General features: G+C 38.2%; 1 protein-coding gene across 2 annotated transcripts in view; it reads left to right on the forward strand.

Annotated features, from left to right (window-relative positions):
• PHKB (phosphorylase kinase regulatory subunit beta) overlaps positions 1–24,965 on the forward strand; it is a 278,679-nt gene that overhangs the window by 183,953 nt on the left and 69,761 nt on the right. For both annotated transcript variants that reach the window (XM_056136671.1, XM_056136672.1), the window contains 3 exons: positions 18,443–18,498; positions 19,071–19,164; positions 24,828–24,911. In XM_056136671.1, coding sequence (XP_055992646.1) covers positions 18,443–18,498; positions 19,071–19,164; positions 24,828–24,911 — 234 coding nt within the window. The remainder of the gene's footprint in view (positions 1–18,442; positions 18,499–19,070; positions 19,165–24,827; positions 24,912–24,965) is intronic.

The raw sequence follows: 24,965 nt of genomic DNA on the forward strand, positions 1-24,965 counted from the left end.
TGTGTTTTTGTGACTCTTATCATTTGTTTTTCCTTTTGGTTGTAATTTAAGCTAAATGAACACCACAAGTCGGGTTTCTCCCCCTGGTGACTAATAAGCTAAGTCATATTAGCATTGCTTCCAGGAAATAGGCACGATCTTTAGCACTATAATTTTTTTTCCTTTCTGTTTTTCTTTGGTTTAACTTTGCTCTGTGCTTGAATTTTTCTTTTTTATCCTGCTTGGGGGAACATGTGGTGCCTGGATCCAACCAGGTCTTTAGACCATATAATATATACTAAATCCATTGGTCTGTATATTTCCAACTCAAAGGTAAAAACATTTTTGTAAGTTTAGGCAGTGCCAAATTGAACCTTTGACAAGGCATGTAAGTACTCTACCACTGAGCTACTTCCCTGACCCCTAGCAGAATACCATGTTTTAATGTGATGTTTAGAAAGGTGTTTATAAAGGTATAAAAATAATTTTACAAATCAGTTCATGTGATAAAGTTATGATCATTATTCTCTTTCAGTAGTATTGCAGATTTTGAAAGGACTGCTGTCACAAACATCACTTAATTTATTCATTCAGACATTTAAAACTCTTGTGTCTAAGGTCTGGGAAAACTTTTTAAAGAACATGTTTTTCTTTTATATAGGAAATTTAGTGAATCACTTATGCACTGTATAAAAGCAAGGATCTTAAAGACATTTTCTGAGTAGTTAGCTCCACTAACAAACACAGTCTAACCTTTTAACCGAGTCTGATGTTGTTATCCCATGGATAATTTCTGCTTACACTCTCTGTGATTCCTTACTAATTTTCTTTGTGTTGCTTTAGCTTGGGTGGAAATGTCAGAACAAGATGCCAGCAAGTGTTCCAGTCAGGATGTGCCTATGTTCAAACTACCAAAGCCTGTTACTTGGCTCCTGTAAGAGAAATACAAGTGTGGTGTCTCCAGTTGGAATTGAGATGTGTAAAGCATCTGTCTGGTTTCTTCAGCTAATGAGGTTTTGCTGAAAAAATTAGAGTAATGAAAAAACGCTGGCGAATGTTGGCAGGACTTACTGATGAAGACTAATGAGCACAAATGAATTTCTGTAAGGCCCCAAGATCAGAGGCATAGAATATCTCCAATGCACTGTCCTTGAGGCAAACCCAGCCTCACTGAAGTATGACCTTTTTATTTTCCAGCTTCTTTTTTCTTTCTTTCATTCTTTCCTTGCCCCCTTTTCAACAGACATATTCTAGCCTTCCACTCTAGGGAATTATTCAGAATATAACATATTACAAGTAAAACTGCTTATATCAGGACTCAATAAAATGTTAAAAAGTAATCATTGTAAGTTTTACATACTGTATGAATTACATAGTAAACAGGTAATTTTCTCTTTTTGCAATGGCATGCTGGGTTGCAATATTTTTAAGTTAATTTTTTATTGCAGTTACGTTGGTGTACCAGGTTGTAAATATTTATGTTTTGAGAGATGCAATTTTATCACCATTAAATCATGTCCAACACTCAAATGCCAGCATACATCCACTGACCTCTTGACCCTTTCAGCTCACCCTCTTCCCACTTGGAAATCTCATTTTTTGTGGTCAAAATTAAAGGGTTTATTTTGTCTGGCTATTATCCTTCTCTTGCTTTGTTTCTGTAAGTAGCAATATCAGTGAGATCATCTGGCATGCGTTCTTCTCTTTCTGACTTTTTTTGCTTAGTATGAGCAAACAAAAGATGTTACATCTATAATGTAACCAATTTTTTTCTTTTGTAATAGTGAGTAGTATTATTTTAAATATATATTGTTACACGTTTGCCATTCATCTGTAGTTGGGTAGTTGGGTACTTCAGTTGTTTTCAAATATTGGCACATGATAAATAGCACTTCAGTGAATTTTAGTGTGCATATAATCAATCTCTCTTCTCTCTCTATCTATCTATCTCTCTTTCTCTCATGTTCAGCCTGTACCCAGCATTGTTCCAGGTTTACACTTGGCTCTGTGCCCAGGGATCACTCCTGGCAGTGGTCAGGAGACCACATGCAATGCTAGGGATTAAACCATAGTCAGCTACATGCAAGGCATGTGCCTTTATCCATGTGCTATATCTCTGACCATATATATATACACACACACACACACATGTATATCTACTACTGTCATCCCATTGTTTATTGATTTGCTCGAGCGGTTGCCAGTAATGTTTCCATTGATCCCAGCCCTGAGATTTTAGCAGCCTCTCCTTGCTTGTCCTTCCCAACGGTGCTGTATTGGAGGCTCTTTCAAGGTCAGGGGAATGAGACCCATTATTGTTACTGTTTTTGGCATATCAAATACGCCACAGGGAGCTTGCCAGGGTCTGCCGTGTAGGAGGGATACTCTCAGTAGCTTGCTGGGCTCTCCAAGAGGTTTGGAGAATGTATATAGAGAATACAAGCAAGTATGTTAAAACCAAACACATGTGTAATGCTTTAGGTACATCAGTGGGCTAAATTATAAGAGGTAGCACAGCCGCATTTGCGTGACTGAGAGCTTTGTTTTACAGTTTCTGGATCTTGGCCATTGATGGGATTACATGGCGCCGGGGGCAATTTGTGGGTGTGGCTGCCAAGCTACTGGAAAATGGAGGATTTTATAGTCATATATATATATATATGTATATATATATACACACACACATATATATATATTTTATATGGGTGTGAGCCCTGGGTTGCCGGAGAATGGGGGAGGCAGGCAAAGGATTTCTGGTCCTGGGAGCCACGGGGTCCAATGGCCACCTTACTCCAGGCCGCTTTCTGAACATTCAGGCTGAGCCTCATGCATGAGTGAATTACCAGGGAGCCCAGATAATGCGGAACTTTGTGACCTTGGACTCTGGGCTCAATGGGACCTGGGACCAGAGATCCTTTGCCTGCCTCACCCATTCTCTGGCAACCCATGGCTCACAACCATAAGACATTCCCTGCCGGCGCCAGATAATCTCCTCATTGGCTGACCTCCACTACCCAATGGCCACCTCCCTCCAGGCTGCTTTCCGGAATGTGTGGCCACTTTGTGTCTGCGCTACACATCATAAGACACTTCCAATCTGTTTTCAATAATTACTACATCGTACTCAATGGGTTTCAAATATGATGCAAATGATATGGTCCACCACCTCATCATGGCGGGGTGGCAACGGTGCTGACAGGAAAATAGTGAACCAACAGGTGCTGCAGATCGTTACAACATGCCTATCAACCAAACGCTTGCATTCGGTAGACTAGGATCACCTGTAAGGGTGATTGGAGGCTGCCATAAAAGCCTCCGTGCCTCTCAAAGAGCCCAGCAAGCTATCGAGAGTGTCCCGCATGCAGGGCAGAGTCTGGCAAGCTACCCATCGCATATTTGGTATGCAAAAAACAGTAACAATAATGCTCCTCATTCCTCTGACCCTGAAAGAGCCCCCAATATGGCAGCATTAAGAAGAACGAGCAAGGAAAGGCTGATAAAATCTCAGGCCCGAACTAGACTGCCAAAATGAGGTCTAAAATGATTGTCTGTACTTTCAACACATGTATGCCGGCATCGGAAGCACCCATCAAGGACCTGATGGTGCAAGCACAGAAGATCAAGTATGACATCATTGGTCTGACCAAGACAAGAGGGCGTTAACCACACCATGCCACTTTTGACACTGGAGAATTGTTCTTCAGAACATGCGACAATAGAGGCATTGGTGGTGTCGGTGTCCTCATCAACACGAACATGGCCATGAACATTGATTCATTCATATTCCTAACAGCCGGAATCAGAGGCTTATGCTTGAATAGATGTGGCTCACTGCCGGCAGTTTCTATCTTCATCATCTACACACCAACATCCAACTATGTTGAAGAAGAAACTGAGAAGTTCTACATGGAGCGCGAGAAGTTCTATAAAGAAGTCCACACCTACAAGATCATTGTCAGTGCTTTTAATGACAGGATAGGACTGAGAAGGTCACCCAAAGAACTCCACATCGGGACCCATGGCCTAGAATGGAACGAACAGGGTGAGAGACTGTCTGAGTTCATCAGTCGACCAAGAACATCCATGGTAAGTCACAGTTGCAGAAGGCCGAATCTAAACATTCGACATGGGAGTCTCCCAGTGAACAGTTCCACAACAAAATTGACCACACCATATTCAGCCAATGGTTTTTGCCTGACTGATGTTGCTGTTGTCCCAAAATTTCAAAAGGGATCGGACCACCGTCTCCTTCATGCAAAATTCTACTTCATGGCGTGGTGAGAAAGGGCTGCAAAGTTTAAGAAGAGAACTCCCAGAATGACCACCAACTGGGAGCTCTTTGTCACTATTGCGGCAACATAGGAAGATGCCATCGTTGGCAACATTGACGAAAAATACAGTCGACTGCTTCAGCACCTCCATGATTGTGCAAGGAACACCGAGAGAGAGATAGCCACAAAAAGACGCCTGTCTTCAAAGACTCTCGAGATCATTTGTCAGTGTGTCTTGGCGCAAACCTTAGGCAACAACAAGCTAATATCTGAGCTTGCAAAGCAGTGCAGAGAAGCAATAAAGGAAGACCTCTAAGAGAGAAGAGCAGCAGTGCTGACAGATGCAGCAGAAGCTGGGAAAAGCATTTGCAATGCCCACCTGTCCTTTGCCAACTACAAGACCAAGATGACTGCCCTCCAACATCCTGATGGATCTATCACATCTTCCAGAAGAGCAATGGAGAAGATTATCCATGACTTCTTCTCGGATCTCTTCAATAGCCACGTCCATCTGCCCATATACCAAGTTCTGCAGGTTGAATATGTCGTTCCCAACGTTCTCCCTTTTGAAATCCAACACGCCATTTCGTCAGTAAAGAAGCGAACAGCACCCGGCCCAGACAAGGTCAGACCTTAACACCTGAAGTATCTGCTGTCAGTACTCATCAATACACTGGCTCGACTTTTCACACGCTACCTGTCTGAATACAAGGTTCTGTCCCAGTGGAAAACCAACAGGACTGTTCTACTGTACAAGAAGGAAGACATCTATGACATTGGTAATATCGCCTGATCTGCCTGCTGTCTGTCATCTACAAACTGTTCACATGAGTCATCCTTAATAGGATTTGCAGAACACTAGATGAAGGACAACCATGCGAGCAAGCCAGGTTTTGCAAAGGATTCAGCACGATTGACCATATCCACACAGTAACAAAGCTCATTAAGGTTTCTCAGGAGTTCAAGATGCCGCTCTGTCTAACATTCATTGATTTAAAGAAGGCCTTTGATTCTGTTGAGACTGAAGCAGTCATCGAAGCCCTTGCCAAACAGGGTATTCACATTCAGTACATCAGGATCCTCCATCAGCTGTATTATGGATTCACCATCAGGATCTCACCATTCTACAAGGAAGTAATCCTTGATGTAAAGAGAGGGTTCGGCAGGGCGATACCATTTCACTGAAACTCTTCAGTGCCACCCTCGAGAACATCATGCGAAGACTGGAATGGGAAGTAATGGGAGTGAAGATAGACTGTTGGCAGCTACACCACCTCCGCTTTGCTGATGACATCATTCTAAATAGCATCAAACATTAGCCAAACGGCACAAATGCTGGCCAAATTCAATCATGAGTATGGAAAGGTCAAACTGCAGCTGAATCTCACCAAGACAATGTTCATGAAAAACAGACTCATTCCTGACATTCCATTTTCTCTCAAGGGAATGAACATCTCCAAATGCAGCAGCTATATATACCTAGGTCAAGAACTCAACATGATGAATGACCTGGCACCTGAGCTGCATAGGAGGAAGAGAGCAGCTTGGAACACTGCTCCAAGCTGTGTGAAAGAAATAGCTAAGAGGAAGAAGAGTGTGGAAGAAATAGCTAAGAGGAAGAAGAACCTCCAGCTTCAAGCATATCTCTTAGACTCCACCGTTCTTCCTGCACTAACATGCGTCAGAGACCTGGGCCCTACAAAAATAGGATGAGAACGCTATTTGGGTCTCCTAAAGAGGAATCAAAAGAGCCATGCTTGGAGTATCACACTTCACTCAAGTGAGAGAAGGAATCTGGAGTTCCAACCTCCGTCAACGATCAAGAATCAGGAATGCTGTTTCATTTGCCAAGGCATCAAAAATTAGATGGGTTGAACACATAATGCGATTTGAAGACGACTGCTAGACTACCGTCGTTACTGACTGAATTCCACAGGACGTCAAAAGAGCACCTGGCCACGCACCTACTAGATGGTCAGTCTTCTTTGTCATGGCCCTGAATGAATGGTTTGAGGCTCTTTGTGTTCTGGAGCGAGCAGACGCCATTGAGCTACACTAGCACGCAACAGTTACAATTGGAGACGTTACTGGCGCCTGCTTGAGCAAATCATTGAGTAATGGAATGTCAAGTGATCAAGTGATTCATATAAAATATATTTATATATTTTAATTTTTATTTCTATGTCCTTTAGATAGATACCTAGGAGTGGAATTTATGGATCACATAATAGTGGAATTTATGGATCATATGAAGGTACTATGAGTCATATGAGTCTCCTACCCTATGCCTGACTGTCTCCACCAGGGCCCAACAGCTGAAGACCACCGAGGCCCAGCCAAGGTCATGCTGGGAGCACTCCACACACTTGGATGAGCCTCACGCATAAAAGAACTGACAGAGGAACCCAGGTGTGTGGGACCCGGGGCTGAGATCTCCAAGCCTGCACAGTTTGGGACTGGATCTGCCAGTAACTAGACAGTTACACCCACCAACTGCCGTGTAACTCCAACAACGGCCAGGATCCAGAGATCATCACACTCAGCTCCTGGGAGAGAACAAGACAGAGTCTCCTACCCTATGCCTGACTGTCTCCACCAGGGCCCAACAGCTGAAGACCACCGAGGCCCAGCCAAGGCCATGCTGGGAGCACTCTCCACACACTTGGATGAGCCTCACGCATAAAAGAACTGACAGAGGAACCCAGGTGTGTGGGACCCGGGGCTGAGATCTCCAAGCCTGCACAGTTTGGGACTGGACCTGCCAGTAACTAGACAGTTACACCCACCAACTGCCGTGTAACTCCAACAACGGCCAGGATCCAGAGATCATCACACTCAGCTTCCGGAAGGCAGGCTACCAAACTGGCAGGCTACCAAATGTAACATGCCCACACGGCAGAGTCTGGCAAACTCCCCGTGGTATACCCAATATGCCAAATACCAGTAACAATGATGGGTCTCATTCTCCTAACCCTGAAAAAGCCTTGAATATGGCACTTTAAAAAAAAAATCTCAGGGCTAGGACGAAGAAGACGTTACTGGCACCTGCTCAAGGCAATCGACGAACAACAGGGTGGTCGTGATCGTGATGAAGGTACAATTTGAGAAATATCCATATACTTTACAAAAGAGACTGAACTAAGTTACATTCCCACCCCTTATACTCCCATTGGTACTATTTTTTAAATTTAGTTTTATTTTTTGTTGAATCACCATGAGATACATTACAGTGTTGTTCATGATGGGTTTCAGTCATACAATGTTCCAATACCTGTCCCTTCCCCTATGTACATTTCCCACCACCAGTATCCCCAGTTTTCTTCCTGCCCCTGACCCAATTCCAGCCTGTCTCTATGGTAGTTATTTTTCTTCTCTCTTTCTCTCTCTCTCTCTCTCTCTCTCTCTCTCTCTCTCTCTCTCTCTCTCCCTTTCTCTCTGTCTCTCTCTTTTGGGCATTATGGTTTGCAATACAGGGTACTTGATTTTGATCTGGGACATTATAACTGATGTGAAGTAATATGTCATTCTCATTTTGATATGTATTTCCTTTATAAGAAATGATACTACCAATTTTTATATGCATGATTGACCATTTGTATTTCTTTGGTAAATTGTTTGTTCTGCTCTTCTCCACATTTTTTTATGCCATTGTATGTTCTGCTTTTGGGGCCACACCCTTGGTGGCACTCTATAGTTACTCCTGACTTAGAGCTCTGGGGTTACTCCTGAACTTTGGTAAACAAGAAGTGCTGGATCAAACCTGTGCCTTACAATGCATGGACTCAGCCCTTTGAGCCATCTCTCTGACCTGTTTGTTTTTTGTTGGTTTTTAATTTGCTTATTTTTTTATGTATCTTGGCTATTAATACTGTTTAGGACATATACATATATATATGTTTTATATATATGATTGGTATGTAAATATTTTCTTCCATTCATATCTTTTGGTATGTAAATATTTTCTTCCATTCATATCTTTTGCTATAGCCAATGTCATGAAATATCTTCCTTGTGTATCTTCAACATATTTTATGGTTTGGGGTTTAATTCCAAAGATTTTAATTCACTCTGAGTTATTTTGTGAATGGGGTAAGATAATGTTTGAATTTCAGTCTTTGACATGTGGTTATCCAGTTTTCTCAGAACCATTTATTGGAGACTCTCCTTCTTTCTGTATTTTTGCTCTTGGCTCCTTTATTGTAAATTAATTGCCCATATACATGAGAGTTTCTGATCATGTTCTCAGGTTTATCCTATTGATTTGCCTACTTTTATTTCTGTACCACACTAGTTTATTATAACTTTTTAATATGATTTAAGACTGGGGAATACGATGTCCCCTTCTTATCAGGATTGCTTTGGTTAGTAGGGAATTTTGTGGTTTCATACAAATTTTAATAATGCTTATTCTGTTTCCTTGAAGTATGACATTGAACTTTGGATCTGTTTAATGACAGATAAGATGGTCATGTTAACAATGTTATTTCTTCAAATTCGTGAGGATAAGTTATCTTTTCATTTATTTATACCTTGTTTATTTTAAGGAGCTTTATAATTTTCCATGTTCAAATCTTTCATGTCCTTTATTAAGTTGATTCCTAAATTTTTAATTTATTATGATTCAATTGTAAATGGGATTGCTTACTTCTTTCTCTTCTAGTTTCTTTTTGACATCTAGGTGTAGATAACATTTGAAGTTGAGTTTCTTAAAACCTGACCTCAGGTGTTGAATAGTACCTCTTGGTATGATACAAAGATTTGGTCTTATCATTCTGCTCCCCAGTGGTTGGAACATATTACTGCAACTATGTTATCAATTTCACAGGGATTTGGGTGCCAAGATCTATGGCCACATGTTATTTTGCATGAAAATGAAAGTGTTGGGGATGAGATTAACATTTGAATTGATGGATTGATCACCAACACTCCTGTTTTTGGTTATTTCTCATTATAATTGCCTGAATAGAAAGAAGAGGTTGACCTTACTCTCCTGAGAGAATTGTAACTTTCAAACTGGAATACTTACCTATTTCTGTATTTGGACTGGAGCTTGTTGTGAGCATCCTCACCTTCAACTGTAGTTACATCAGCAGCTATCCTGAGTCAGATATTGGGACTTATCAGATTCCATAATTGCCTTAGTTAATTCTTTGTATAAATCACTTACTACTTTTTATGTATCACACAACACACACACACACACACACACACACACACACACGCACGCACTTTTTTTACCCCTCTGGATGACCACAGTTTGTACAAATCACAACTGATACCAACTACAAGCAGAACAAAATCTGTGTAGTATATGCTATAATATATACCATATTTTTTTAGACTAAGAAATATCTGCAAACAAATTTAAATTTTACCTCAGTTATTTTTAATAAATTATTTCACCTCCCTTTGAGTTTTCTGATCTTTAAAAATAGAAACCCTTTGTTATAAGATAGTACAGTTTGACACACATGAAAAAAAAGTTTTATATATATATTAATCTTTGGCATTCTAAAATTGACTATAAAATACAGGAACTAAATAATAATGATTTTATTAATATGATGTGTTATTTCCAAAGTGAATATCTGTTCATCTTTTGAGCCATTCTCTTGGAATAGATTTGGACTACTTTCATTCTACCCTGCCTCTTTTCTGATAACAGTCCTCTGATGTCCTTCATAACCCAGAGGTAGTAATATCTTTGAATGATTTAGTTTAAGTGCTTGCTCCACTGTTAAAAGAAAAATTAAGACCTGATGTTTAATGATTCTACTGTGCAACCATAATCATGGTGACTTCCATGCAAAAGGTTAACTAACCTTAAAGGCCTGTGGACAAGAACCTAAGAATATTATTACAGAATGATGATATTAATAAATATGGTACATCGACAGAATGGAATACTAAGCAGCTACAACAAAAATAAGAGCATGCTCTGTGTATTAATATATGAGAATGCTGACATAATCATTAATTGGAAAAAAGTGCTGATAATATTCTGCTGTTTTTCTAAAATGTGAAGAAGTAATAATACAGATTTTTCTCTTTTTCTGTTTTAAATGATGCTGAAAACTAAGCCCAGGTTTTCACACAGTGTTATTGTGGGCACTGGGGTTCAGATTCTGGTTCTCAAGCAGTCAAGATTGAAATCAAGAAGCTGGAGATTAAATGGCCAATTCAGGAAAGACTTTATTTAAGGGAAAGGATGGGGAGGAAATACAGGGAAGGGGTTAGAGTGAGACCCTTCTCACTCTGGGCAAGGTGCTTGCCTTGTATGTGGCCAACCAGGTTTTGACACCCCTGTACCTTATATGGTTCTCTGAGCCAACCAGAAGTGATTCCTAAACAATGAGCCAGGTGTAAGCCCAGAGCACTTCTAGGTGTGGCTTAGAAACAAACAAACAAAGGAAAACAGTGAGGAAGCTCTCAGGTTATGAAAGGAGTTTCCTAAAGAATTCCAAAGAAAGGTAGAAACCTTTCATCTTTTTATACCTTTTAACAAAGAGGCAAGAGTGGTGTTGCATTTCTTTATTAAGTCCCAAGAATGAGGACCATTCTAGTCATCTATGTTATCTGCAGGGCCTAGGTTTTCACCCAAGCTACTGTTAAGATATTCCATAGTAACGATTCCCTTTCTTTAGGGCCATATTCCTAATCCTGCCTTGCCTATTTCCCTTTCGTCCCTATCAACATGAGACGTATGCTCTACCACTGAACCACAGTCCCAGAACCCCTTTTTCACTTTCACTGGCAGAAGGAAACTCTGGAATTAGGCATAAATAATTATAGCAATTATCTGGTTAGTAGGTGATAGAGAAGTGGATGGATATAGGAACTACTGGTGGAAAAGATAATTCACTGAAAACATTTTCATAATTAAATTTTTTGAGCCATATGAATTAATTATCTACTGGGAAAAAGTTAAAAGAGGACAAGGGGAAATAGACCATTAGGGCACATTCACATTTAAGTTCCTCAGTATACCTGTGAAGTTATATTGCACTGTTTTATTTATAACTCCTAGATGCAAATCTCTTAGCCTTGCTGCTTTGAACTCATTTTTTAAATTTAAAAGCCAGATTCTAGACAGATGTGCCTGCAGTGTTTTAATTGCCATAGTTTTATATTTTGAGTAAGATGAGTTTCAGCATTAATACAAGTAGTGTCCAGCTTATAGATAAATTATGGCATAAAACTTATCTGTACACTAAAATTGATTAAGGTGGTAAATTTTATGACTTTTTTCATAATAAAATGTGTTTAAGATTCAATTTGACTTTATTCATGTGTAGAAATGAATGCTTTAAATCAGAATTTTCAGCCACACTGTTGATCCTTAATCATATGATTAAAATGGGTTGAAAGTATTTTTCATATGTCTTCAAGGAAAATTTGTGTAATGTTAATTAAAATAAGCAGCAATACTAAATATAAGTAAATAAGTAATTTTCTCCCCTTTCCCTCATTTCTCTTTGTTGTTACAGTGACTGTAGGCTGCACATGCTTAGTTGTTGGGCTCATCAGGGATTGCACATCTGGTTCCAGAGCTCAGCTGGGTTATACTTTTAGTTTTAGTGCCTTTACACAAGGCTCACCAGGGGTCAAGCTGTTTAGTTGTTGCACTCGAACACATTCTAATTGTAGTGCTCACCAGAGGTTACTGTGATGTTCACATTCATAGTTGTATGCTCACACAACGTTTTTTTAGTGGCAGTGCTTGCTCGGGGATTAAACACAGTCTTCACACACTCTTGACTATGCACAAAAAATCACATACTTTGTATGTATGTATGGTGTGAAAGGTCCCAAACGGTGGAGTCACGTTGACTGTGTTAATGTATGCAAGTGACACCACCAGTGAGACTCTCAGCCTCATCCTTATAACAATAGCCAGGTCCTGATAAATGATTTGAAGGTGAGATGAATCTCCCAAGAAGTTCTCAAGTGAGTGAGGGCCATTCATATACAACTGGGTTGGCCAGTTGGGGGTGATGATGCTGTACTGGTTAGGTTTGGTGCTGCCATAGACCACCAGAGTAACTCCAGTGGTTCTTGGAGACCTCCAGGGATATGCCCACCAATGCTAAGGGATTCATATGGTGCTGAAAATCAAACTGGGATAAGAGCATTCAAGGCATAAATCCTAAATGCTGTATTGTACCCATGACCCATTTAAAAAGCATCATTTTTAAATGCTTTTCTTCAGAATATCAAATGAGTACCAGTTGCTGTGTTTTTAATGTTGTGTACATGCTGAGTAAGAAAAGTGAACCTGAGGAGTCCTGGTAGGGCTCACTCTATAATTACACATGCTACTTATAAGCATGCAAAAAACTCAGTTACTCTTCCAAAGAAACGCACAAGTTAAGTGCGTTTTTACAGACCGCTCTTGCTTATATGATCAGAAGCTATCTGGACACCTTAACATTTAATGGAGTTAGTAGAAGACACTGGGTTGAAAGAGGGTGTCAGGATCTAGTAGGAAACAGAAGGAATAGTTCATATGTAGAAGGAAGGTTGAGAGAAACTTGAGATGAATAACTTGAGATGAATATAAGCGTATGTCTGTGGTGAAACTTTTTAAGATAGGAGAAGAGACAAACAGAGAAGTGGAGGGTACAACAAAATTGTAAATAGCCTCAGGAGTTTGCAGCTTTTGGGAGGTCAAAACATTGACATTGGCGTTTAGAGATTATACCTCACATGACAGAGATATATCTTTATTCACCTGACTTTTCTCCCTTTTTTCATTCTTTCAACATTTTCTGACAACTTCTATCTGAAAAGCCTTGATATAAGAAAATTAGCCTATAAAGCACAGAATATGAATAGTTATAGATGTGAAGCAGAAAACCAGGAGGCTTATGAAATTTATACCAGACATTCTGTTAAGTGCTTGTATATTAACCTGATGATTCTTTATGTAGTACTTTTTAAAAATTGATATATGAGATTATATTAACTTCAGGTATACAAATGCTTCTATATTTGCATATGTTACAATATTATCACCACAATAAGTCTAGCTAACATTCCATACAATACATAATTGCACATTTATCTTGTAATAAGATCTTAAAGGTATATTGTCTAAAACTTTCAAATCTACAATTCAGTACTATTGACTATAGTCACCACATTATATGCTATATCCTTTGATTTATGTATGTAATATGCTTATACCCTTTGATACCTATTCATATCGCGCGTGCACACGCACACACACACACACACACACACTGAATCTTTGGAAACTATCTGTTCTCTGTGAGTTTTAAAAAAAATTTAGGCACCATGATATTATATTAACATGCAATTATGATATTAACATACAATTATGATTAATATACAATTAACATACCATTAACATAGAATTATCCTACAGTTATGATATTAACATATAATTTTATGTCATTAACAATGATAGGATCTCATTAACATTCATAGAACATTCCAACACCAGACCGTCCACCTCCACCATAGTACCTGTTATCCTCTACCATTGCCTCAGGGTCCCCTCTTCACCCTCATACAGTCCCCTCCACACCCTGTTTTTGGGGGGGGGGGTTTGTCTTTTTTTAACTACTAGATTGCACACATCTCAGTCACATAGTGTACATCTTTCTCTGTCTTATTTCCCTGTTAACATTTCATAGAAAAGAACAGAATTGAGAAACTTACCTGAGCAATTATTACAAGTATATACCAGACACTCTTTTGGGGCTAGGGGGTCATAACAAGTGGGCAACACAGATCAAGGTCATTACCATCAGGGAGTTATTTTCTAGTATAATCAAATAATAATGAGTGCATAATTAAATGAAGTAATAAGTTTCTGGGCTTGAAGAGTATTCTGAAGTCAACCAAATTTGATTAAAAATTTTTTTATTTTCCCCCGTTTTAATTGAGTCATCATGAGGTAGATACACAGTTACAATTGTTCATAATTGGGTTTCAGTCATACAATATATAACACTTGACTGTTCACCAGTGTACATTTCTTACCACCGATGTTCCCATCTAGCTCCCACCATCCCACTTCCCCCAAGATAAAATGATTAATCACAGGGAGACTGGCTGTGGTAGAGAAGGCTTTTCTGAAGAAAAGAGGGCTTAATGTGCAGTCTGAAGGAAAAACATGACAGGCAGCAAATGCAGCACTCTGTGTTAGGAACATAGTCGCATATTCAAGGACTGCAAAAAACAAAGAAGGGAGAATAAAAAGGACGAGATGGGCTCATTCTAGATCCTATAGATCTAGACCAGTAGATCTATAGGCCCTATAGACCATGATAAACAGTTTAGTTCTTTTTATATAGCTGCTTAGAAGCTACTAGAGTTTTAAGTAGGATGACTGTGTGTGTGTGTGTGTGTGTGTGTGTGTGTGCGCGCGTGTGCGCGCATGTGTGTGGGAGTAAGGTAAGGTGTGTGCTGATTAGATTGTCTGATTTAAGTCTTTTTTAAAAAATTATTTCTACTTGCGCAGTAGACTGCTATGAGTGGGCAGAGAAAGACTGAGGTAGAGAATGTTTACTTCAAGTAGAGTGACATAGCAATGCAGATGGAACGAAGTGGTGTGATTGATGGGACAGTTTCAACAGTAGAGAGCCATTAGTAGCAATTGGTGAGTTGGCACCTCATTACAGAGGCAGGCAGTATATGATAACGTTTAAGAGATTGATTAGATTGTTGAAGCTCTCCACTTTGCCTCTTATTTGTTATATGAAGTTTAATAAGTTTATAAGCATTTTGTGCTTCTGTTTTCTCATAAGTAAATGGGAATCATAGTAACCTACTTAATGGGCTATTTTGTTAAGTAAATCACAATATGGCTACTTGTTTCTTGATAAGTGTTACCTACTTTTAAATTTATTACTGGTTATTAGGGAAAAAAATCAAGGATGACTAACCTATCTTTGGACACATCAAATCAATTTATGGTATAGGGCTTTTTTAGATACTTTGAGGGTGAGTTAACCTAAGGATAGATATCACTAGTTTTGTCCATGATAAGTTTAAGGCACCTATTAGATGACCAGAATCATTCAGGAAGTATTGATAAGATAAGGTTTATATGTAAGTTTTATAGTCCTGAGCGATAGCACAGCGGTAGGGCATTTGCCTTGCATGCAGCCAACATGGCCAACTGGAGTTCAATTCCTCCGCCCCTCTCGGAGAGTCCGGCAAGCTACCGAGAGTATCTCGCCCGCACAGCAGAGTCTGGCAAGCTACCCGTGACATATTTGATATGTCAAAAACAGTAACAGCAAAGTCTCACAATGGAGACGATACTGGGCCCGCTCGAGAAAATTGATGAACAATGGGAGGACAGTATAGTCCTGAAATAAATATTTTAAAATACAGAATAAGTGAGTGATCCTGATTTCAGACTCTACAGTCTGAATTCTAACTCTGCTGTTTGCTAACTCTATGGCCTTAGATAAGTGTCTCAAACATTCTCTGCTTCATTTTTATTATGTATAAAATAGAGATACAGCTTATTAAAGAACTTTATATGTAAAATAGGGATACAGTTTATTAAAGAACTTAAAAGTATCTCACATATAGGGTGTAGAGTGTGACATAGTCTTTTATTGTAGTTTTAGCTTTTCAATCCTGTATTTGGTTATATAAATGAAAAGATTCAAGATACTTTATGAAGAAAGAATTTTTCAGGATTTTGGTGGTAAATTGAATGTGGAGAGTAATTGTAAATAATCATAGATGATTCTGAGGCTTTAAGCTGGAGTGAACCTAGCTAGAGTGGGGATAGCACTGATGAGTTGAGTTATAGAGCAATCATCTTTGGAAGTCATTAAGAGAAACTGTCCAGAACTTAGTTTAAAATGTGAGAGCTTAAACTCAAGAAAGTTCAAGATTCCATGTAGAAATATAGAATCATCTGATGTGGTGATAATTAAAGCTATCAGAGTGAATGGGATTAGTGAGAAAACAAAGAAGTGGAGTAAATAGAAAACCAAGGAACTAAGAGGATTTCTATTTCCAGAAGAAGTTAGATCAGTGTTCCTCAGCCTCATTCAGACTGAGGCCTCCTTCCAGCCTTGCTCACTGCCTGTGTGAGCATCCACTCTCATCCTGCTGGTTGACCTAGTCCCATGCTATGCCCACTCCCAACTCCCATTTATGCTATTTTCACATGTGTCCCCTTGGGGTAATCTGAGAGCCTACATGAGGATCCCTATGACCTCCAGCTGAGAGACACTGGGTAGGTACAGAACTAGAGAGTCAGTGAAGATGAGGAAATTTTGAAGAAATAAATAGGGGAAGTGGGAGAAATGTAAGTCACTGGAAATTTTCTTTTAAAAATGCTTAGAATTCTTTGGAATGTTCTTTTGATTTGCATTTCTCTAATAATGAGTGATAATGATTCCAGCTTTCATAGTCAAAGGAAGAGACTTGTTGAATGAGAATGCCTATGCTAAATATTTCTGTGAGTGGAAATGGGTTGCATATGGGCCAGGGTTGATGATCTGGATCTGTACTCATTATGGTATATAGTTTGTAAATGGAAACTTTCTGGAATGCTGAGTTTTCACAATAAAAAACTTTAGCCTGGAAAGGGGGGATATTCTGGGGATATTGGTGGTGGGGAATGTGCACTGATGGAGAGAGGGTGTTTGGTCATTGTGTGATTGTAACTCAAACATGAAAGCTTGTAACTATATCTCACGGTGATTCAATAAAATTTAAAAAAAAAACCCAACCTTTAGCCAACTAATAGTCCCCTAACCAGATACTTACCATAGTTCATCGTGGATACTTTAGATCTGAACACTTAGTGTGTTTCTAATGGAAGCAAAGATTATCCAAATAAGCCTATAATTCAAAAGAAGATACCAGTTTGCCTACTAGGATCTTCAAGATCCTTATTTACTGAAGCTTCAATGTATCTGCATTATATTATATATATTCGCCTTTTAAGAATTTCTTATTCTGAAGATGGTAGATAATGACTCACTCTAAGATTTTTTTCTTCTTTTAGATGAAGTATACACTAGATTTTGTTCAAGAGAAACAAGGCTTTATGTTTTCATTTTATTTTAGAAATATTGATAAAACTTTGAGTAATTAATTTTTGTTCACTCGAATAACATTAACTTTCAGGGTCTTTATCAAATAAAAATGAAATAAATAGCATTTTTAATGTATTTTTATTTGTGTTGGGTTGTAATATTTTTTCTTAGATATTCATTTAAATCACATGGAAGTCTGCCTGAAGTGGCATTTTCATAATGATTCTGGGAACCATTCCTTTGATTATATGGTATTTACTGCTGACATATGTATTACGGTATTTCTTACCTTCCATCATGCATAAATTCTAGTGACATATTGAATACCCTTGAGAGTAACTATTGATGGTAAATCAAACTTTTCAGGGTGTACCATTGGGAATGTTGGATTCATTGCTATAAAAAAATTAATCAGTATTTTTCAGAGATTACTAATTCTATGATTTATTTTTTCTAATATTCTCTGTTAATTATAATGAGTCTCAAAATTAGATTCACTTTAACAATGTATAAATGTATGTTAATGGTGAATTCTTTCCACAGAAAAAGTAGCAAACATTCAACATTATCTTTGATTAGAATCTATTAAGCTAACAGCTTGTATTTAATTAATAGAATGCTAATTATATATATTCAATTGGATAATTCATCCTCTTTCATAGGAACTATATATTAGGACAAAACTATTTTGATGTATAAGGTGCCAAAAGAAAATTGGCTAACAGGAAAGAATAGTCTCATGAGTGGTTAAGATGTCAAGCGAACAATTTTAACTCACAATCTTTTTTTTACAGATACATAAATTGGATTTTTATTTTTAGTTCCTCCTCTTTCCTTCAGAGTTAAATGATGGAAAACGATACTCAATCTCCAAGCTACTCTTATGCATCATTCAAAATAGCCTTGACAGGCTAGCCCCTCTGGTAGTACTGAGATTTATGGCTCTTCATTCCATGGTGTTCCATTACTCTGTCTACACCATCAAATTGATTAGTAGGTAGTGGAGAGCAAGGAAGGAGAGGTGATTGTTTGGAGCCAGCTGGTGTCTATCATTTTAATGAACCTCTTAGAGATGGTTAATATTGTCCTTGATTCTCATTGTAACTGATGATGACCAGATCTTTCTAAATGTTTCCTTTTTTTTCTGTTTTACAGGGTCCACTGGAAAATGATTTGGTAGTTCATGTAGCACTTGTAGCAGAGAGCCAACGGTATGAAATCCAGATGCATGGTGGGAAGGGAATTAATTATTTTATGCTTATAATATTAGGATGAATATAGCTATTAATTTCATAAACCCTTTTACAGGATTTCAATAATGTCAGAAATATCACTTTAAGTGAAAGTATAGCATGTTTTACTTTAAAAATAATTTTGTAACAGTATGCATAACATGCTATCATTAACAGTATTGTACATAATGATGCTTCAAGTAAATTTTTAAAAAATAGATCAAAAAATTTTTCTTAGTTAATATTAACATTAAGCACTGGCCAGTGCCACTGTTGCCTGAGGTGTAGTTTGAAAATTTAGTATAAACAGACTATGGTAATGGCCGCAGTCAGTGCTGACCCTCTCTGCCTGCCATCAAGGCTTCCATCTCATGCTTTATGAAGAACTCAGGAAAGCATCCGGATTCCTATGCAAATGGCATGTTGCCAACACTTGTAAATTAATACTGGGCTCCAAGCTAACATAGTCTCTTCTCTTTTATCCTCCTTTTAAAGCATTTCTAAACTATAAATACGTTTTCTAAAAGTGTCTCTTTTTCTCTCTTATTTAGCCTTCAAGTTTTTCTCAACACGTATGGTATTCAAACCCAGACACCTCAACAGGTAGAACCCATTCAGATATGGGCTCAACAGGAACTTGTCAAAGTATGTGATTCTGCTTTTTTATTTTCTACTTGATAGAGAGATACTTGAGCATGGAGATTAGACTAGTTTAAAATCAAGAAGCATAGTTTAAATTCATTTATGAGATGGAATCATTAATTCAAAAGTCTTCCTAATTGAGAAACATGCTTTGTCAAATAGTGTTACTCAAAACAACTGCCTTGTTTTATATTTGTATATATTTGTAGGTTTTGTTAACTTTCATTTTGGGCTAAATCTGCTACTAAATAAACTGAGCATTAAAATAACATTTAATTTTAATAGTTCTGTGTGAAATTGACCTTTACCTTGAATTTTAGTATTTTCCCTTTTATTAACTGCTAAGATGCCTCACTTAAATATTTATTGGTAAATAACTTTCTTTTTTATCTTGCCTTGATATTCAGAGTCTGAAAGTAATTGGGTTCTCTAGTAATTATCAAGTAATATTTGAGTTTATTTATTTAGGTACAGTTACCTAACTCCTTGGGATCCTCATGAAGGCAATTTTTGAGGCTTTTTGCATGTACTGTTATGCAGATGAACCCAGATGTGACTTTATATGAATATTCTTGTTCGTCTTGTATCTAATGTTATTGATTTCTGTTTATTCATAAAGTACCATTTTTCCCTTTGCTAAAGGAAACACTTAAGGAACAAATACCAAAGTATTTAGAATATTCAAAGAAATAGCTCAACAGACTGGAGTGCATGTCTTGCGTGTGTGAGGCCCTGGTTCAGCCTGGCTGAGAACATTTGTGTTTCCCCACTACACCGTGCTGCTTTCCCCAACTCCTCAAAAAAATGTTCTCTCTAAGATGATCATGGTAAAGTCTGCTATATTTATAATGTGGTCAAGTCTCAAACAATACTAGAAGGAAAAATTTTAGATACATGAGGCGCACCTTGCAGGGGGGAAAGTACAACTTCAGAATTGTTCCTTTTAGTAATGTAGAGTTCTTGAGACTCCAATATGTGACTAATGGGAAGCTGTTTTTTAAATGACCAAAGAAGGTATATATACCTAGATGGAACAGAGAATCCACAGGCAGTTTTGAAGACACAAGATCTAAGGTTCCAGCACTGTATTTTTAATTCAGGTACACACTGTATTTTCTCATCAAAAAAGAAGAAATATGGGGGCCAGGGATGATTCAGGGATAGAGCTCATGTTTCATCTATGTGAGACCTGGGTTCAATCCCTAGCATCATAATCAACAATCAATGAAAAAATTATAGATGTGTATTTACTTTTGAAAATGAAAAATATTCAAGGGAAAGGGAACTCCTTATAGTGCTGTACAATAGTTTCAATACAGTTTAACAACATAATTTTTTTCCTGGACAGTTGCTTTGTCTGAAACTACTGATGTTTCAAAATCAATATTCATAAGACAAGTGGCTTAGCAGGACATTAAATGCTCCATCATTCTTCCTTCAACTACTTCCTGAGACTCAGCTATATCCTAGACACAGTGTCAGCTGGGATGATATTGTTTTCTAGGAACATACAGTACAGGAGGAAAAATAGATATCAGAGCTAACTCTGACATAGATGTGTTCACCATAGCTTAATAAACAGGGAGCACTGGCGATAACAATAATTTTAAGACGAGGTTGATATTTAAATAGTTTCAAATCACAATGATTAGATTATATGGATATAGATAGTTTAAATTTTACATTAAGGAAAATTTAGGCTAGATTTCTACATCATCAAATAAAATGAACACATTAAGTACCTCAATATTTTTAAATGCATAGTTGCTAGAAGAAAAACTAGTAAATGGTTGATAGCTATTAGGAGAGAAAGTCCATTCTTAGAGTAATACCAGTGCCAAAGAGCCATTCAGAAATGATCGACAAATTTAATGATAGCCATCTCAGCAAAATATTATTCACCCAGGCTTATAATCGTAATATACTAAGATTACTTATGGGTCAAAATGAATAATAAATACCTTGTAGGAAAGGGAACATGAAAAAAGTTATAGAACCTATAAAATAGCCTTCTAAATATATAGTGTTCAGACACAAAATATTTTAAGATATTAGTTTAAAGCTAAAATGAAATATAATTTTGATCCAAGAAAATGACAAAAAGGTCTCTATTAATTCCAGTGTAAATTGCTTCTTACTTCTAGAATTACTAACCTGACATTATTTTTTTTTCATTTTTTATAATTTTGTTTATTGAGTCACCGTGAGAGCAGTTACAAAGATTTTGGTGTTTAAGTCTCAGTCATACAATGAAACTCCCGTACCTTCACCAGTGTCCATTCTCCACCACCAAAAAACCCAGTATACCCCCATCCCACTCCCACCCCCCACCTGTGGGGCAGATGATTTGCACATTACTCTCTCTCTACTTTGATCACATTCAATATTTTGACACCAGACCCACCATTATTATTTGGTATTTTACCCCAACACTCAGATCTGCTGAAAAGGCAACAGTAGACAATTTGTTTTCTATTGCTGGTTAAGAATAACATATGATGTCGAGTGGCTGCAGTAGTGGCCACGCGATTTTGAAATTCTGAAATTTTAACACTTAAATCTGGAGGCATTTCTGCCAAAACCTGCTGGGTTCCGAGATTTGTTCCTGAGTCTCTTGGATCATGGCCATTAAGCAGTTTGATTAGGAGCCAGAAAGGCCATTCATGGGTGGCGACTCGGTGTCTCTTTGGGACAGGGATGAAAGGACTGGCTCCACCCCCAACCTGTGAGGCCCTGCATGTCTCATCACTGAGGGCACAAACCTGACTGTCCAGTGGCCTCTGGAGGGTGGCAGCCACTGAGCTGCCTACAGGGAGCAGGTGGAGGGCAGCACCCTTTCCTCCCTGGAGTGGCGCGGTGACAGTAACCTACTGTGGGGTCCACACGCATTTCTGCCAAAAGCCACTGGGTTCCAAGATTTGTTTCTGAGTCTCTGGGATCATGGCCATTAAGCAGCTTGATTAGGAGCCATAGAGGCCATTCGTGGGTGATGACTCCGGGTCTCGTTGGGGTGGGGAGGAAAGCGCTGGATCTAGCCCCATCCCATGAAGCTTTGTGTGTTTCATCACTGTGGGCCGAAACCTGACTGTCCAATGACCTCTGGAGGATGGCGGCCACCGGGCTGCCAGAAGGAACAGGCCAAGGCAAGAAACCTGTTCCCACCTGGGTTGGCCCTGCATGGGTAACCTACTGCAGGGACCAGATACATTTCCGCCAAAAGCCACTGGGTTTCGAGATTTATTTCTGAGTCTCTGGGATCATGGCCATTAAGCAATTTGATCTGGAACCAGAGAGGCCATGCCTCCAATTATATAGCTGAGCCCGAGGTGGTTTGTGGGTGTGTTTTCCACATACCTAACTTTTGGCCATTTACTTTCTTGGTAAACTTTGCCCCAAGTTTTTGGGATCTGGCCAAAGGCACAGAAGCAATTTTGGGGTATCTGGAAGTCTGACGGTGCCATCAGGCTGCTGATGTAACCTAACATTATTTTAAATGAAATAAATATTCTCTTTTATTTATAAAACCTAAGAAATTATTCTAAGAAATAAATAGTACACTATTTAAAGATTTTTTTAGTGGAATCTTTTTGAAATAACAACAAATTAGATTCTATCTTCATCAGGGCAGAGATGTGAAGTAGAAATAGTTCTCAGTCACTGAAAACTAAATAGTCGCTGAGAACTCAACAGTCACTGCTAAATAGTTTCATGTCAACCAGCACAGGACCACATGTGTGAAATAGTGAAAACCACTGAAATAGGGTAAAGAGGCATCTGGAATGGAAAATTTCTCACTGATTAACTTCTGATTCATTTAAATCTATTTCCTTCTAACTTGTAGAAATTCTAGGAGTTTTATCCCTTTTCTGTTTTGTAGTCTTTCTATAGGTACTATTCCTAAACTATGTTATTAGTTATTTCAGCATTAGAATGTACAGTAATACATAGTCTCAGTTAAAATTAACCACTTTGAAACACGAATATAAAAATATTAGATTTTTTAAAGTTGGATACTAAATATATGATATATGTACCAATTAGTGTTCATATAGGCATATTGATTTGTGTATGTAATATGTCCATATATTTATATATTTTTAAAAATCTGTAACAGTGTATTCATTTGTTAGCAGTTACATATGAATTATTCCCTTTTAAATATTTATCAAAATGAAGTAGTAGTTGCTTAAAAATTTATAAAACGGGGGGCCCCAGTGTTTTACAAAGTTCTTCCTAACACAATTGTTTCAGGTGCGTCACTGTGCCAACATCAACCACACCATCAGTGTGACTTTCCCTCCATCCCTGTCTCATTTCCCGCCCACTCCACAAGTCTGTCCCCTTTAGCAGACACAAAATACTTTATGTTGCTTAATCCAATAAAACTGCTAATGGAATTATCGAAAAAATACTCCAGCAAAAGAAACTTTGTGAAAATTGTTCTTTCAGGGCTGGAGTGATAGCACAGCGGGTAGGGCATATGCCTTGCATGCAGCTGACCCAGGTTCAATTCCCAGAATCCCATATGGTCCCCTGAGCACCACCAGGAGTAATTCCTGAGTGCAGAGCTAGGAGTAACCCCTGTGAATCACTGGGTGTGACCCAAAAATCAAAAAAAGAAAAAGAAAAAAGAAAATTGTTCTTTCTCACATGGAGTCATTAAAGTCATTGAGGATTTACTGAGTTCCTTGCTGCTAGTTGAGCCTTCTGTGTTTTTTTTTTTTATTTATTGAGCTTGGTTGGCTCCTATGTTACTTTCCTGCCTAATTTAGTGTGCTCCTACAGAGCTGTCAGTGCTGTGGAATTTGGAGGTGGCACGTGGCCACATACTCTGCAGGAACTCCAGGACCTGTAGCACTGGGCTGTGAGTCTTAGCAGCCTGGCTGTGGGAGGAAAAAAAATGAAAGTGTTCCCAGACCCGCAAAATAACCTACCAGAGTCACACCAAATAGAAGCATTGTGTTTTTGGATTTGGAAACAGGGCCAACAGGAAGGTAATTAGGGTTAAATGAGGTCACTAAGTTGAGACCCTAATTGGGTAAGTCTGATGCCTTCAGTCCTTATCCCTGAATGGGATCCTTCTTACCACATGGTCTCCTGAGTATCATGCTGGAAACAATTTCCAAGTTCCTCTGTATGACCCCACACAAACAAGCAAACTCATGAAAACAAACAGAACTCTTAGGATATTGCTTAAATTTTTAAAATAAAATTTATGTATTAAAAACATCAATAAAAGACACCTCTTATTTTGAAGTGAAATACCTGAAAATACAATTCTAGTAAGAAGCAATTATGTGACCTCATTTTTGAAAAATTAGTCATTTTTTACACAGAGAAGACATTTGTAATTTTCTTTTTTTTTGTAAAATGAACAGAACGATTGAAATTAGACATTTGTGACAGTGTAAGAACAATGTCAAATTTCAGAATGTCGCCAAATAGGTCACAAAATTTTACTTTCAGTTTTGTCAATGATCCCAAATTTAAGTTGACAACACTATCGTATTTCCCTTCAAGTCTCTTGAATAAGATTTTCCTTGTTCTCTGTTTATCTGGAAATATCAGAAGTTAACAGAGGGAATGTTAGGGCAATGGGAGGGGAACAGTGAAAGAAAAAGCATAAATATTTGCCTAACTCTGATTTATAAATTCATGTTTTGCAGGCTTATTTCCATCTGGGTATCAATGAAAAATTAGGACTCTCCGGAAGGCCAGATAGACCCATTGGCTGTCTTGGTACATCAAAGGTGCTCATAAAATTTCCTTCTAGTGCAGTGTTCAAACTATAATACCACAGACTG

This window comes from Sorex fumeus, unplaced genomic scaffold (assembly GCF_029834395.1).
Source record: "Sorex fumeus unplaced genomic scaffold, SorFum_2.1 ptg000122l, whole genome shotgun sequence".
Taxonomy (NCBI): Eukaryota; Metazoa; Chordata; class Mammalia; order Eulipotyphla; family Soricidae; genus Sorex; species Sorex fumeus.